The sequence below is a fragment of the Oryctolagus cuniculus genome, chromosome 19 (genome assembly GCF_051225735.1).
Source record: "Oryctolagus cuniculus isolate XC-2025 breed Fujian yellow rabbit chromosome 19, ASM5122573v1, whole genome shotgun sequence".
In the NCBI taxonomy this organism is placed as follows: Eukaryota; Metazoa; Chordata; class Mammalia; order Lagomorpha; family Leporidae; genus Oryctolagus; species Oryctolagus cuniculus.
In genome coordinates this window covers 69,682,048-69,697,317 of record NC_142885.1, presented here as the reverse complement: position 1 = coordinate 69,697,317, position 15,270 = coordinate 69,682,048, and the positions used below count along the sequence as shown (strand labels likewise).

At 48.4% G+C, this 15,270-nt stretch overlaps 2 protein-coding genes across 3 annotated transcripts in view; both read left to right on the top strand.

The window, feature by feature from the left end:
- The window catches only part of LOC138846929 (olfactory receptor 1f45-like), a 62,735-nt gene that overhangs the window by 37,435 nt on the left and 10,030 nt on the right, over positions 1-15,270 (top strand). The window lies entirely within an intron of this gene.
- On the top strand, positions 5,554-7,128 carry LOC100345467 (olfactory receptor 1f45-like). The gene has a single exon (XM_089321390.1). It carries the CDS (start codon positions 6,190-6,192, stop codon positions 7,126-7,128), a length of 939 nt encoding a protein of 312 aa, XP_089177516.1. The 5' UTR covers positions 5,554-6,189.

The window sequence follows — 15,270 nt, the reverse complement described above, 5'->3', positions numbered from 1 at the left end:
GCTGAAGCCAGGAGCCAGGAACTTCTTCTGATTCTCCCACATGGGTAGCAGAGGCCCAAACACCTGGGCCATGTTGTGCTGCTTTACCCAGCCATTAGCAGGGACATAAATCAGAATGCCACAACATTGGCCCCAGTACTTGGGTTTATACTTGTCTCCAATATTTGACTATCTTCCTGATAATGTGTACCTTAGAAGGCAGTGGTTATGGCTCAAGTAATTGGATTCCTGCCATCCAAGCAGGAGACCAGCACTCAAATACGGGACACCAGCATCCTATGTTGTGATTTAACATTCTGAATCACAACACCTTTCCCTAAATGAGAATATTTTATTTATTTTTAAAGAGATTTATTTATGTATTTGAAGGCAGAATTACAGAGAGAGAGAGAGAGAGAGAGAGAGAGAGAGGTCTTCCATCTGCTGGTTCACTCCCCAAATGGCCACAACAACTGGATCTGTGCCGATCGAAGCCAGGAGCCTCCTCTGGGTCTCCCATGTGGGTGCAAGGGCCCAAGAAATTGGACCATTTTCTACTGCTTTCCCAGGCCATAGAAGAGAGCTGAATCAGAAGTGGAGCAGCCAGGTCTCGAACAGCGCCCATATGGGATGCAGGCGCTGCAGGTAGCAGCTTTACCCACTATGCCACAGCACTGACCCAAAAAATATTTTAAAACATTACTTTCCTAGCTTTAGTGGGAGCAAAAGTCAATATTTTTTTTTGACAGGCAGAGTGGACAGTTAGAGAGAGAGAGAGAGACAGAGAGAAAGGTCTTCCTTTGCCGTTGGTTCACCCTCCAATGGCTGCCGCGGCCGGCATGCTGTGGCCAGCACACCGCGCTGATCCGATGGCAGGAGCCAGGTGCTTCTCCTGGTCTTCCATGGGGTGCAGGGCCCAAGCACTTGGGCCATCCTCCACTGCACTCCCTGGCCACAGCAGAGAGCTGGCCTGGAAGAGGGGCAACCGGGACAGAATCCGGTGCCCCAACCAGGACTAGAACCCGGTGTGCCGGCGCCGTAAGGCGGAGGAGCCTAGTGAGCCGCGGCGCCGGCCCAAAAATCAATATTTTCAAATTCATTCTTGCTTATCTGCATTTTGTCTGAGAGAATTTCCACCTACAGTGATTTCTCTTCACCAGGTGAAGGTCTAAAGTAATATTATGTTATCTTGAATCTTACTGGATTTGTCCTTAAAATGTTGTTATTTTGTGAATACTGTTGATTGAATTTTGTTTTTGAAATATGAATTAAATGCTATTTATCTGGGTTACTGAGGCCTTAGGTTTTACACTTTGCCTCAGTGTTATTCAGAGCCCTGCACTGCTGCTATGAGACTTGGAGAAGGGGGCATCATACTGATCCACCAATGGCATGTGCTGGGGAGGGGGGCTGACTCTGTGAGCATGCCCCATATGCCCAGGAACAGGACCAATCAGAGATGGCACCACTGGGCCCTCCCTGTCTCCACCCTTGCTAATCTTTTTCCTGATTGGTGCCTTTCCATCCAGTTAGGAGAGGGTGGAGGCCTCAGTTCACAGTTGTCTTGGTGAGGCTGTATGGTGCCTTCTGTTGCTACAGGAGCCAAAAACTGGGAACATGGACATAGAGCTGAAATTCTTACTGTGGCAGGTGCCTCAGGCTCTTTGGCCCCTGAGAGACAGGAATTGGTGCCCCAGGGTTCATGGCCACCAAAAATGGGCCACTGACACTTCCCAGAATCCCTGTCTACTCAGTTTCTGCCCCCCCATCTCATTACTGAGGGTCACAGGTGTTCAGGGTTCCCATCCTATCTCTTCAGGTGGAGACTGAAAGCTAAAGGTGTCGTGTGCAATCTGGAGGTCCTGTAACGTGGGGAGGGTGGCTGGGGAGATGGGCGTGTTTAACCAGTCAGTGTCGGTGGGTCCGGGCCCTCTCAGAGTGAAGGCTCCTCTTCAAAGGCTAAGCCCTGCTGCTGTGGTCTCACTCAGGTTTGCCCCCGACAGGTTCATGTGCTGGAAGCTCGGTTCTCATGTAACTGTGTTGCGAGATGGTGGATTCCACTGTCGGGATCTTTATGACATCCCAGGCAGCACCTAGCACTGAACGGGATGATATCCGTAGAAAAACCTGTGGTGAACATGGCTTCCTGAGTGTGTGAAAGTAGTCAAGAGAGGGCACCGTGGACGCAGCAGCTCAGTCACCCTGAGGTTGGAGGACTGACAGAATGCGTGTTAGGAGGGTGGATTCATCTGTCAAGTTGGCATCCCATAGACCTGGTCTGTAACCAGTGAACCCACTTGATCATAACCGATGTGGCAGCCGGTTGCCACGATGACCCTCAGTGATCCCGGCCTCCTGTAATCCCTCCCACGTTGATCTGGGATGAGTGTGCAGGCAGTAGTGTGCAGGAAGCAGTGGCGTGTGACTTCTGGAACTGTGACTTAAAGGATGTTGTGGCTTCTGTCATGTGTCTTGAAGCCCTGCTCGGGGGACACCAGCAGTTCTGTGTGAGGACACTTCACATTAGCTCTGTGTGGAGGTCCAGGGAGTACGTGAGGTTGCTGCCAATGGCAGTGAATGAAGGAGAGCTCTCTTGGAGTTGATCCTGCAGCCTGAGTCAGCCTCCGGGACTGAGCCCCTGCCGCCAACGTACCTGCAGTCTCACGCAGAAGCCTGACCCAGAACCATTCCGCTAAACCACAACCACAGTCTCAGCCCGCGGGATCTCTGTGAGACAAACGTTTGCTGTTCTTTGCTGCTGTGTGTTGGAGTGACTTGTTGCCTACTATGAGGGTAAGTGTAGATAATGGATCCAAGGGTAAGTCCGGTGTCTGTGAGGCTGACTGGCATTTATGTGTACGCATTCACTGGGGTAACTGACCTCACTGACATAGTGAAGACCCGAGAAGGGCAGTCTGAGGCTGTTGTACGTTTGGGGTGCTGTGTTATTGGACACAGTGTACTGTTCCTACCATGGACAGTTCAGGGTGGCTTCAGAAGTTTATGGCTAATGGAATTCAAGGATAAGTTTATTTGGGTACAATGAATCTAGAATCCCATACATTGTTTTTCATAATATGCATTTCCGGCAACTTTTGACATCCCTTTTACTTACATATTTCAGCTATCCTTCTTTTTCTTGATTGATTTTCTTCATGTTGTACGCACAAGCAGGATGTGTCCTGACTGGTCAGCTTTCAGGTTGGACTCAGAAGTTCCAGTCTGTCGTCATGGGATCATGACCAGAGCAGGAGAGACCTGGTTGTGGACCTGCACGTGGTAATTGGCGGGACTATGAGTCGTGTCCCCATTGCGTGTAGGATGGCTGCATCATGGTAGGCCAGAGAATCTCTTTTCTACCGAAGAGCAAACTGGAGAGAGGGGCGTGTGGCAGGGTGAATACTGTGGTCATTTCTCAGGCTTCTTCGCTTCTCGATTTCTGCACCCCCTTCCAAAGCTTAAGTAATCACCCCCCTCACAGTTCTTGGGGTGAGAGCCTGTGTCTCCTATGGAACCGAAACCCTGAGTAGCTGATTTCCCAGCCCCTCTTTCTGCTGAGATGTGGGCGTGTGCCTCTGCCTTTTACTGAGGGAAGGGGGGGACCCAGGTGGCGGCCATAGGAGAAGGATGGATCCCCGAGGCAGCGGTGCTTCTAGTGGCATCCTCTGTACAGTGCGCGCTGTCCTCTAGCAGCATCCTCTGGACAGTGAGTCTGTGTCCAAGCCACGGACTGCAGCCTTTATGCTGGGAGGAAGCAGCAGTGTCTGTGTGCTGATCAGAACAGTGTGGTGGCTCAGTGTGGGCCGCTGGGGCTGCTGTGTGGTCCTCCAAGCCTTGTTCTCCAGCCGTCCAGTGTTTCAAAGGTGTCTTCTGTGGTTTGAGTATGTCTCTCAAAATTCATATGTTTGGAAGCCTAATGCCCAAAGCAACAGTGTTGAGAGTGGAGCCACTTACAGGTGTTCAGGTTCTGAGGGCTCTGCTGTCAGTAATGTATTGACGCCGTTAAATCGGGAGTGGGTTTCTCCTAAACAGAATTAGTTCAGCCCATAGTTTGCTCTGTCTTGCCTCGCCCATCTTCTTTGGTAATGCAGTTTATCGTGTTATGATGCAGCAGAAAGACCCTTGCATGGGCAGCCCTGACCTTAGTTACCAGCCTCCAGAACTAGGAACAAAGCAAATCTCTATCCTTTACCCACTACCCAGTCTACAGAATTCTGTTACAACAGCAGAAAACAGACTTTCACAAAATCTGTTTCAGAAAACAGATTTTCACAAAATTGTTTTCTGTGTAGCTCAGTAAGACTTGTTTCGTTATTTGCAACTTAGAGTAGTGAGGGACACTACAGTGTAGTCATTCATCAGAAAATGACTTGAGGCTGGCGCTGCGGCTCAGTAGGCTAATCCTCCATCTAGCGGTGCCGGCACACCAGGTTCTAGTCCCGGTCAGGGCGCCAGATTCTGTCCCGGTTGCCCCTTTTCCAGGCCAGCTCTCTGCTGTGGCCTGGGAGTGCAGTGGAGGATGGCCCAAGTGCTTGGGCCCTGCACCCCATGGGAGACCAGGAGAAGCACCTGGCTCCTGGCTTTGGATCAGTGCGGTGCGCTGGCTGCAGCACACTGGCCATGATGGCCATTGGAGGGTGAGCCAATGGCAAAGGAAGACCTTTCTCTCTGTCTCTCTCTCTCTCTCACTGTCCACTCTGCCTGTTAAAAAAAAAATGACTTGGGCCCTGAACTAGACAGCTGTCAGTTTTCTCCAGCTCACTTCTACTTCTGTCTTTTCATTTTTAAATCTTATTAGAGGCTTTCGCCTCTCCATCTGTGAAATAGCCGGTAGACAGTTGCAAGCATCTAGGTTTGTAGCCTACTTAGAATGACCTGTTGGCATTCAGTTCCAGCGCCAGATCCGTCACGCAGTCGTCACTTGTTCCTGGGAAGTGGGTAATGGACATCCCAGATGGTCGATGGGTCAGGGACCTGTTCTCAGGAAAGTGTGCTCTCCTGTGACGTGGGATGACATATGCAAGCAGTTCTGCTGTGGGTGAGGGGTTTCCTCAATGATATTGTGTTGTGTCACGCCCTCCTCAATGTCGCTCTCCCTCCACCATCACACAGTGGTTTTTCTGAACAGCCAGTGCTTTAAGGGATTAAGCGCCACTCTGTGATGCCCCCTGACATCTGGGCCTGCAAACACATCCCTGCTATCTATAGGACATGACCAGGCATGAGAAAAAAAGATGTTCATTCCAGGAATCTTGCAGGGACCCCAGTTTCTGAGCTATGAAGGTAAGAAGAAAAATCTTTGAGTAGCTGATGAGACCTGTGAACAAAGTCCAGGTCAGGATAGAGATGTAGTTTGAGATCCCAGGGAGTTTCGTCTGGGGCCTGTTTCCCTCCAGATTGCTTCATCCGTTAGTTCTGACCCAAGGGTTAGATAAGAAAGTTGGCCCTCAGGGACCAGGACCTGGCACAATTACTTTCTCTTCCTCTCTAACAAGACTCTCAGGGAGTCTGGTCCCCGTGGCCGTGGAGGCTGCAGTAAACGCCTGTGTGTGACGCCCCCTGGAGGCTGCTATAAACTCCTGACTGTGACGCCCCAGACGTCTTCCTGTGCAGAGGGAACAGCTGCTCTGTGCTTGCTCAGAGCCTGCCGTGCTCTCCCGACTGCTGTCCCGGGAAGGAAGAGGAAAAGAGACCAGTTCTTTGGAGGGAAGAATACTTGACAACCATCTCCCCACATCTCCCAGGTGCAATGTGACTGTGGAAATGTCAGTCTTTCTGTACTAATGATTGAGGTCCTTGGAGGAAGCCCCAAATCTTCCCCATTCATAGGAAGCAGTAGTAAGAATCCCGACTCCATCAGCCTGAGCTTGGGATAAAGACAGTAATGAGCAGCTTTTCTCTTGTCTGGACTAGAGTGTGGGTGAGAGCCTGAGAATGTTGAGGGAGACCCACATACTTGCAGAGCAGGGCTCTGGGTGTGCCTGCATGTTGTTACGGTGTAGAAAACTACAAGAACCAGTCAGCGGGACCAGCAGCATCTCGGATCAGGTGTTGACAGTTAGGGGTGCATGGGTTAGGAGAAGATCCTGACGGAACAACTCCACTACAGGTTCTGTTCACATGGCTGTGACTGGGGCTTGATTGGTGGCAGTCACATCCTCATAGTCTGCCTCTCTGAACTCACTCTACTCTGCACCTGGTTTCAGACCCATGGGAGGGGCCAACGAGTCGAGCGTCTCCGAGTTCCTCCTCCTGGGACTCTCGCGGCAGCCCCAGCAGCAGCGGCTGCTGTTTGTGCTCTTCCTGAGCATGTACCTGGCCACGGTCCTGGGGAACCTGCTCATCGTCCTGGCCATCGGCACAGACTCCCGCCTGCACACCCCCATGTACTTCTTCCTCAGCAACCTGTCCTTCGTGGACGTCTGCTTCTCCTCCACCACCGTCCCCAAGATGCTGGCCAATCACGCCCTCGGGAGTCAGGCCATCTCCTACTCTGGCTGTCTCACGCAGATGTACTTTCTCTTCATATTCATGGACATGGACAATTTCCTCCTGGCTGTGATGGCCTATGACCGCTTTGTCGCTGTGTGCCACCCCTTACATTACATGGCGAGGATGACCCGCCAGCTCTGTGTCCTGCTGGTCACTGGGTCCTGGATTGTTGCCAATGCAGACATGCTGTTGCACACCCTGCTGATGGCGCGACTGTCCTTCTGTGGGGACAACGCCATCCCCCACTTCTTCTGTGATGTGACTGCTCTCCTGAAACTCTCCTGCTCGGACACACGGCTCAATGAGGCGATGATTCTTTTTGAAGCTGGGCCAATAATGATCATCCCATTTCTTTGTATCCTGGTGTCGTATATCCTTATTGCCTGGGCTGTATGGAAAATGCCATCCACGCAGGGCAGGTGGAAAGCCTTCTCCACCTGCGGCTCGCACCTGGCTGTGGTTTCCCTCTTCTATGGCACCATCATCGCTGTGTATTTCAGCCCTTCGTCCTCGCACTCGGCTGAGAACGATATCACATCCGTGGTGATGTTCGCAGTGGTCACTCCCATGCTGAACCCTTTCATCTACAGCCTGAGGAACAAAGACATGAGACGTGCCCTTGGGAAAGTGATGGCCATGGGATTTCTTTCTCAGTGATCCAGGGTAAGGAAATCCTAGAGGGAACTAGTTAGTCTGAAAGCCATCTATGTACTGTGTGAAACTGCACATTTGTCTGTTGTGAGAGAGACTGCTGAGTTGGGGGAACGAAACTCTGGATACGATTCCTCAGGTTACAGGTGGGAAGAGGGACCCTTCCGTCTAATGACTGTTACTACTGTGTCTTCCAGCACCACCCACCCACCAAAAGCACACCTGGATGAAGTGGGGTGAATACATTGGGTTATTGCTCGTTATAGCAAGGGAGCCCACACAGCATCATGAGCCCCGAGGCATCTCCACAAGAGCGTGCTATGGAAGTCTTATAAGACCTGAGACTGTGTGAAGTGATGTTAGCGGGAATTAGGAATTGCATCTTTGCTCTGGATTAGAAGCTGTTATACAGTAGGGACGACTTCGACCGTTTGACTCTCTCTGTAACTGCCTTTGAAAAATACATATTTTTAAAAAGACATGGAATCTTTTCCAGGATATAACCACATAGCATTATTGCATCTTAGAAAATTAACTCCTTGCCGGCATCCCATATGGGCACTGGTTCGTATCCCTGCTGCTCCACTTCCAGTCCAGCTCTCTGCTGTGGCCTGGGAAGGCAGTGGAAGATGGCCCAAGTCCTTGGGCTCCTGAACCCAAAAAAGTGGGAGACCTGGAAGAAGCTCCTGGTTCCTGGCTTTGCAGTCCTGGCTCTGGCCGTTGCAGTCATCTGGGGAGTGAGCTGGTGGATGGAAGATCTCTCTCTTTCTCTCTCTTTCTCTGCCTCTCCTTCTCTTTCTGTGTAACTCTTTCAAGTAAATAAATAAATCTTTTTTTTAAAAGAAAAGAAAATTAACTCCTTAATGTTATTAAATATGCCCAATTGTCTAATGGCAATAGTTTTTTGCATATTTTAATACAAAGACTCAAAGTTTGCATATAACAATTGACTGCTATATCTGTTTTTTAAAAAAGATTTATTTTATTTATTTGATAGAGTTACAGAGAGGTAGAGACAGAGAGAAAGAGGTCCTCCATCTGCTGGTTCACTCCCCAAATGACTGCAATGGCCGGAGCTGAGCCAATCCGAAGCCAGGAGCCAAGAGAGCTTCTTCTATGTCTCTCACGTGGGTGCTGGGGCCCAAGGACTCGGGCCATCTTCTACTGCTTTCCCAGGAGATTAGCAGGGAACTGATCAGAAGTGGAGCAGCAGAGACTCGAACTGGTGCCCATATGGGATGTCAGTGCTGCAGGCCAGGGCTTTAAGCACTAGCCTCTACATCTTTCAACTTTAAAATTTAAACTTTAGGTTCCCTTTACATATATTTTATTCTTGCTGTATATTTGTTGCATAAATCAATCCATTTGTCTTATAGAGTCTTCCACAGTCTGGATTTTGATAAGTACACCTCCATCGTGTCATTTAAAATGTTCTTCTGTTCCCTATATTTCCTTTCAGTGGAATTTAGATCAGAATCTTGATCAGACTGAAATTCTGATTTTTTTGACACTACCACATCAAAAAGTACAAGATGTCTGGTTGTCTCTTTTCTTCTAGTGTTAGCATGTAGTGGTGCTTAATGCCCTGCCCCAAACTCATTAGAAGTTTATTTCCTTTTCTTGTCCAGGTGCTTTACCTAGGATGTCCAGTGCGATGTTGAATAGGATTGATGAGAAGCAACATTTGTGTTCCTGATTCTTGTTCCTTACTCTGGGTCTTAAGGAGGAAACATCTAATTTCTGACTACTAAGTATTGTTAGCTATATGTTATTGTCCATGTTACTTATCAAGTTGAAGAACTTCTCCTCAATTTATAGTTTCTTGAGGGCTTTTTTAAAAATCATAAATGAATGTTGAATTTTTGTCAAATGCTTTTTTTACATCTGTTGATAGGATCATATAATGGCTGTCATTGTTAATTACTTATGTGATGGGTTATATTAATTGATTTTTAAGTGTTGAATCAGCCTTGCCTATCTGGAATAAATCCACTTGGTCTTAGTATATAATTCTTTTTTTTTTTTAATTTTTTGACAGGCAGAGTGGACAGTGAGAGAGAGACAGAGAGAAAAGTCTTCCTTTGCTGTTGGTTCACCCTCCAATGGCCACCACAGCCGGCGCACCGCACTGATCCGATGGCAAAAGCCAGGTACTTATCCTGGTCTCCCATGGGGTGCAGGGCCCAAGTACTTGGGCCATCCTCCACTGCACTCCCTGGCCACAGCAGAGAGCTGGCCTGGAAGAGGGGCAACTGGGACAGAATCCGGCGCCCCGACCGGGACTAGAACCCAGTGTGCCAGCGCCGCAAGGCGGAGGATTAGCCTAGTGAGCCGCAGTGCCGGCCGGTATATAATTCTTATTATCCATTGTTGGATTTGATATGCTAATATTTCACTGAGGATTCTTGCATCAGTGTACATGAGAGACAGTCTTCTTGTACTCATCTGACTTTGGTATTTGGGTAATGCTGACCTCATAGAATCAGGTAATAGTTGTTGCCTCTGCTTCCACCTTCTGGAAGAGATTGTAGAGCAAAGCATCATGTCTGCCTTAAATGCTTTATAGAATTCACCAGTGAATCCATATGGGCCTGATACTTTTTGTTTTGGAAACTTTCTGTATTAAATTTTTTTTTTGACAGGCAGAGTGGACAGTGAGAGAGAGACAGAGAGAAAAGTCTTCCTTTGCTGTTGGTTCACCCTCCAATGGCCATTGCTGCAGGCGTGCTGCAGCCGGCACATCGAGGTGATCCGATGGCAGGAGCCAGGTGCTTCTCCTGGTCTCCCATGGGGTGCAGGGCCCAAGCACTTGGGCCATCCTCCACTGCACACCCGGGCCACAGCAGAGAGCTGGCCTGGACGAGGGGCAACAGGGACAGAATCCGGCACCCCAACCGGGACTAGAACCCAATGTGCTGGCGCCGCAAGGCGGAGGATTAGCCTATTGAGCCTCGGCGCTGGCCTCTGTATTAATTATTGATTCAGTTTATTTGATAGATACAGGCCTTTTCAGATGATAGGAGTTTTGGTAGATTGCATCTTTCAAGAAGTTGGTATATTTCATCTAGGTTAGCAAATTTGTGAGTCATTAATAATATTTTTTATTATTGTGCATGGGATTGGTAGTAATGGACCCTATTTCATTTCTGATAATAATGATGTGTATCTTTCCCTTTTTTGTTGATTAGATGGGATAAAAGTTTATTGTTTTTAAAATTTTTTTAATTGATTTTCTCTACTGATTTCATGTTTTCAATTCACTGATTTCCTCTATAATTTTTATTATTTCGGTTTCCGCTTACTTTGGGTTTAATTTGCTTTTCTAATTTCCTATTGTAGCATATTAGATTGTTGATTTAAGATCTTTTTTTTTTTTTTTTTTTTTTTTTATTTGACAGGCAGAGTTAGACAGTGAGAGAGAGAGACAGAGAGAAAGGTCTTCCTTCTGATGGTTCACCCCCCACTGGCGTGCTGTGTGGATCCGAAGCCAGGAGCCAAGTGCTTCCTCCTGGTCTCCAATGTGGGTGCAGGGGCCCGAGCACTTGGGCCATCCTCCACTGCCTTCCCGGGCCACAGCAGAGAGCTGGACTGGAAGAGGAGCAACCGGGACTAGAACCTGGTGCCCATATGGGATGCTGGCGCTGCAGGTGGAGGATTAACCAAGTGAGCCATGGCGCCAGCCCCTTTTTCTTTTCTAATATATGCATTCAAATTTCCTTGTTAGCACTACTGTTAGCATATTTTGATGTCATATTTTCATTTAGTTCAAAATATTTTAAAATTCTTTCAACACTTTTTTTAAAAGATTTTTTATTTATTTATTTGACAGGTAGAGTTACAGACAGTGAGAGAGAGAGACAGAGACAGAGACAAAGGTCTTCCTTCCATTAGTTCACTCCTCAAATGGCTGCTACAGCCAAAGCTACGCCAATCTGAAGCCAGGAGCCAGGTGCCTCTTCCTGGTCTCCCATGTGGGTGCAAGGGCCCAAGCACTTGGGCCATCCTCCCCTGCCCTCCCAGGCCACATCAGAGAGCTGGACTGGGAGAGAAGCAACCAGGACTTTAACCCGGCACCCATATGGGATGCTGGCGCCGCAAACAGAGGATTAACCTAGTGTGCCACGGTGCTGGCTTGACACTTCTTTTATCCATTTTAAAGTATATTATGTAATCTCCAAACACTTTTGAATTTTCCATCAGCTTTTCCCTTATTGATACCCAATTTAATTCCATTGTGATCTGAGGGCATGCTTTGTATGATTTCTGTTCTAAATTTGCTGTGGTGCACGTTATGTCCCATAATGTGGTCTACTTTTGGTGAATAGCCCATGTAAGCTGCAGACGAATGTGCATTTTGCTCTTACTGGGAAAAGTACTCCTTAAATGTCAAGTCTGTAGGAAGTACATGGTACCATGAAGTTGGTGTGAGATCAGTGAGAACAGGTTGTCCACACCCCATCCCAGACCAATGGAATCCTGTTATCTGGGGCGGGCCACAGGCAGTGGTGATTCTGGAAGCTCCCTTGGCAGTTCTACTGGGCTTCTCAGGATACAGACCTCTAATATGGAAAGCTCGCACTCACAGGAGAGGCAGGAAGTGGGCTCAGCGCTGAGCCCTGGGACACTTAAGCATTTCCAACACTGGTGCTTGTATTGGTTCACCGTTGGGATCACCTGGGAGCTGTTTCTTTGCTTGGTTAAACTTCAGTCAGGCTTCAGAACCTTCTAGGCTGACTGGGCACTTGTTTGTAATATTCAGTTTTAGTGAAGTTCTACTAAGTTAGGGGAGGAAGAACCTCTCTTTTCTTTTTAAGATTTATTTATTTATTTGAGGCAGAGTTACAGATATAGAGAGAGAAGAGAGAGAGAGAGAGAGAAAGGTCTTCCTTCTGCTGGTTTACTCCCCAAATGTCCACAGTGGCCAGAATTGAGCTGATCTGAAGCCAGGAACCATGAGCTTCCTCTGGGTCCTCCACGAGGCTGCAGGGACCCAAGCACCTGGGCCATCTTCCACTGCTTTCCCAAACCATAAGCAGAGAGCTGGACTAGAAGCAGAGCAGCTGGGACATGAACGAGCACTCACATGGGATGCTGGTGCCACAGAGGCTTAGCCTACTACACCACAGTGATTAGACCATGCTTTATCATTGCGTATTACTTTATTTTTCTCTTTTTTTTATTTTTTCTTTGCATATTACTTTAACAGTCTTTAAAAAATACTGGTGGTTGGGTCTCATCATATTCTGATTTAATTGCTCTCGGTTGTGCCTGGGCCTCTGGATTTATTTTACAGCTTTCCAGCTGATTGCATTGAGCAGCCATGGCTGATTACTGCTGATTTAGAGATTCAGGAAAAGGAAGGCAGCCTACCACAGAAGACCAAGTAGGAGCAGCTCATGCAGTAGTAAGCTGGGAGAGGACAGTATCCTGCAAGCCAAGTGAGGCATTTGGGAGGGAGTGACCAAGGACATCAAAAGCCACAGAAACCAAAATGACATTGGAATGTTGGACTTGGTGAAATTGTAGGCCATTGCAGACCCTGAATAAAAGTTTAGAAAAGTGTTGGGGTTGCAGGTGAAACTGGTGCAGGCTCAGGAGGGAGTGGAAAGAGACCCGCCCAGCTGAGATGAGAAAATACCGTTATTTATTCAGCTCTCTTAAGTTGTTTGTAAGTTTTCAGTATTAAAATGTTATTTTACATTTTTGAAAGATTTATTTTATTTGAAAGAGTTACACAGAGAGAAGGAAAGGCAGAGAGGGAGAGAGGTCTTCCATCCACTGGTTCACTCTCCAATTGGCCGCAATGGCCAGAGCTGCACCTATCCGAAGCTAGAAGCCAGGAGCTTCCTCCAGGTCTCCTATGCGGGTGCAGGGGACCAAGGGCTTAGGCCATCTTCCATTGCTTTCCCAGGCTGTAGCAGAGAGCTGGGTCAGAAGTGGAGCAGCCAGGACTCGAACCAGCATCCATATGGGATGCTGGTGCAGCAGGCAGTGGCTTTACCCACAGCACTGACCCCATTGTAGCCATTTGGGGAGTGAACCAACAATGGATGGAATATCTGTCTTTCCCTCTCTCTCTGTAACTTTTTTAAATAAATAAAATATTTTAAAATTTAAAAAATTACATGTGTCCTTGTGCATAGGAGCCAAATGGCTGGGTCAAGGGGTATAACATCTTTTTGGAAACACCTTTGTCACAGTGTGAGTAGATGGTACCATCATCCCACTTTTGCCAAGCTGGAACACTTAACACACCAAGAGAATCATCTTGTTGAGTTTATAATTCTTAGATTACTAGTAAACCTGGATACTTTTGTTTCTTTTAGCCATTCAAAGTTCTTCATCTCAAAGTTTCTGTTTCTGTCTTGTTACTGGAGCCCCACTGCCACTCCATGTTTCTGGTCTGAGTGGTTTAACGCCAGTTCCCCAGAGCCCTTTCAGCAAAATCTGCTTGTACCTTTTAGAATTGCCCTGGCTATCCCTTGTCACACTGCCTGTAGTGTGTATTTATGAGATTTTCTGAATTTCTCTTCTCCCTGTCCTCACCCCAAGACACTCCATGGGCTGTGGACCTACAGCTGCTTTTTTTTTTTTTTAAGATATATTTATTTGATAGAGTTATAGAAAGGCAGAGAGAGAAAGGTCTTACATCTGCTAGTTCACTTCCCAGATGGCTGCAACAGACAGAGCTGGACCAATCTGAAGCCAGGAGCCTCTTCCAGGTCTCCCACACACGTGCAGGGGCCCAAGGACTTGGGCCATTTCCTGCTGCTTTCCCATACCACAGCAGAGAGCTGGATCAGAAGTGAAGCTGGGACTCGAACCAGCGCCCATATGGGTTGGCGGCTCTGCAGACCAGGCTTTAACCTGCTGCACTACAGCACTGGATTTTTTTTTTTTTAATTTATTCATTTATTTGAAAGGGAGGGAGAGGGAGAGAGGGAGAGAGGAAGAGAGGGAGAGAGACGGAGGGGGGGAGGAGGGAGGGAGGGATCTTCCATCTGCTGATTCCCTCCCCAGATGAGTGCAAGGGTGGGAGCTGGGCAGCTCTGAGCCAGCTTTTTCCGAATCTCCCACATGGGTGGCAGAGAGAAGCACGTGAGCCATCTTCCACTGCTTTCCCAGGTGCATTGGCAAGGAGCTGGATTGGAAATGGAGCAGGCAGGACTCATATACAGGTGGGGGCTTCACCCGCTATGCCACAGCACAGCCCAGGGGATGAACATTTTTGATCAGCACTGCTGTTGGAATTGGACCACTGTCTTCCATATGTCCCAACTCTTGCTTCTTATTCTCGAGAACTTTGTGGTTGTGTGTTTATTAATTTTTGCCCATTTAACTGGTGACTGGGTTCCTAATTGGGCACTTACTCGGCCTGTAATGTCCCAAGGGCTCTGGGCTTTGTGAGGCCCCTGGTCACACTGCTCATCCCTGTCGTGTTCAGCTGCTCAGAGACTTGGGTGTGCTATGTACTGCGTCAGAGGCAGGTGGCGGAAGCACAACCCCAGCCTCACCTTCGGCAGATGGTGGTGAGGAACCTGAACTTTAGGTTTATGGACATACCTCCTCAGCGTGAGGGTGTGTGGGTTGTGCATTACTGCACATCTTAAAACGCGCTAGGGCCAGCACTGTGGTATAGTGGGTAAAGCCGCTGCCTACAGTGCCAGCATCCCATATAGGTGCCCATTCAAGTCCCAGCTGCTCCACTTCCAATCCACCTCTCTACTATGGCCTGGGAAAGCAGCAGATGGCCCAACTCCTTGGGCCCCTGCACCCGTGTGGGAGACCCAGAGAAGCTCCTGGCTTCAGATCAGCTGAACTCTGGCTGTTGTGGACATTTGGGCATGAACCAGCAGATAGAAAAGCTCTCTGCCTCTCCTTCTCTGTAAGTCTTTCAAATAAATAAATCTTTAAAAAACAAAAACAAAACCCACGCACTTGGGCAAGGTCACCAGACCACGTGAGGCTGGCATACACCTGAACCGTGGGTGGGGGACAGGAGAGTCTCAGCTGGAGGCCTTCCCCCTGGCTGCCCTGACCGCCCCCTACCATTACCTGGCAGCCACCTATCCCATTTCCCAGGGGCTAGGCAGGTCCTCTGTGTCCTCATGGTGTGCTGGCCCTGGCAACCCCTGCCCTCGCTGGCTA

Excerpts from the sequence above, each read along its gene's own strand:
- LOC100345467 (XM_089321390.1), top strand. The coding sequence starts at position 6,190 with ATGGGAGGGGCCAACGAGTCGAGCGTCTCCGAGTTCCTCCTCCTGGGA.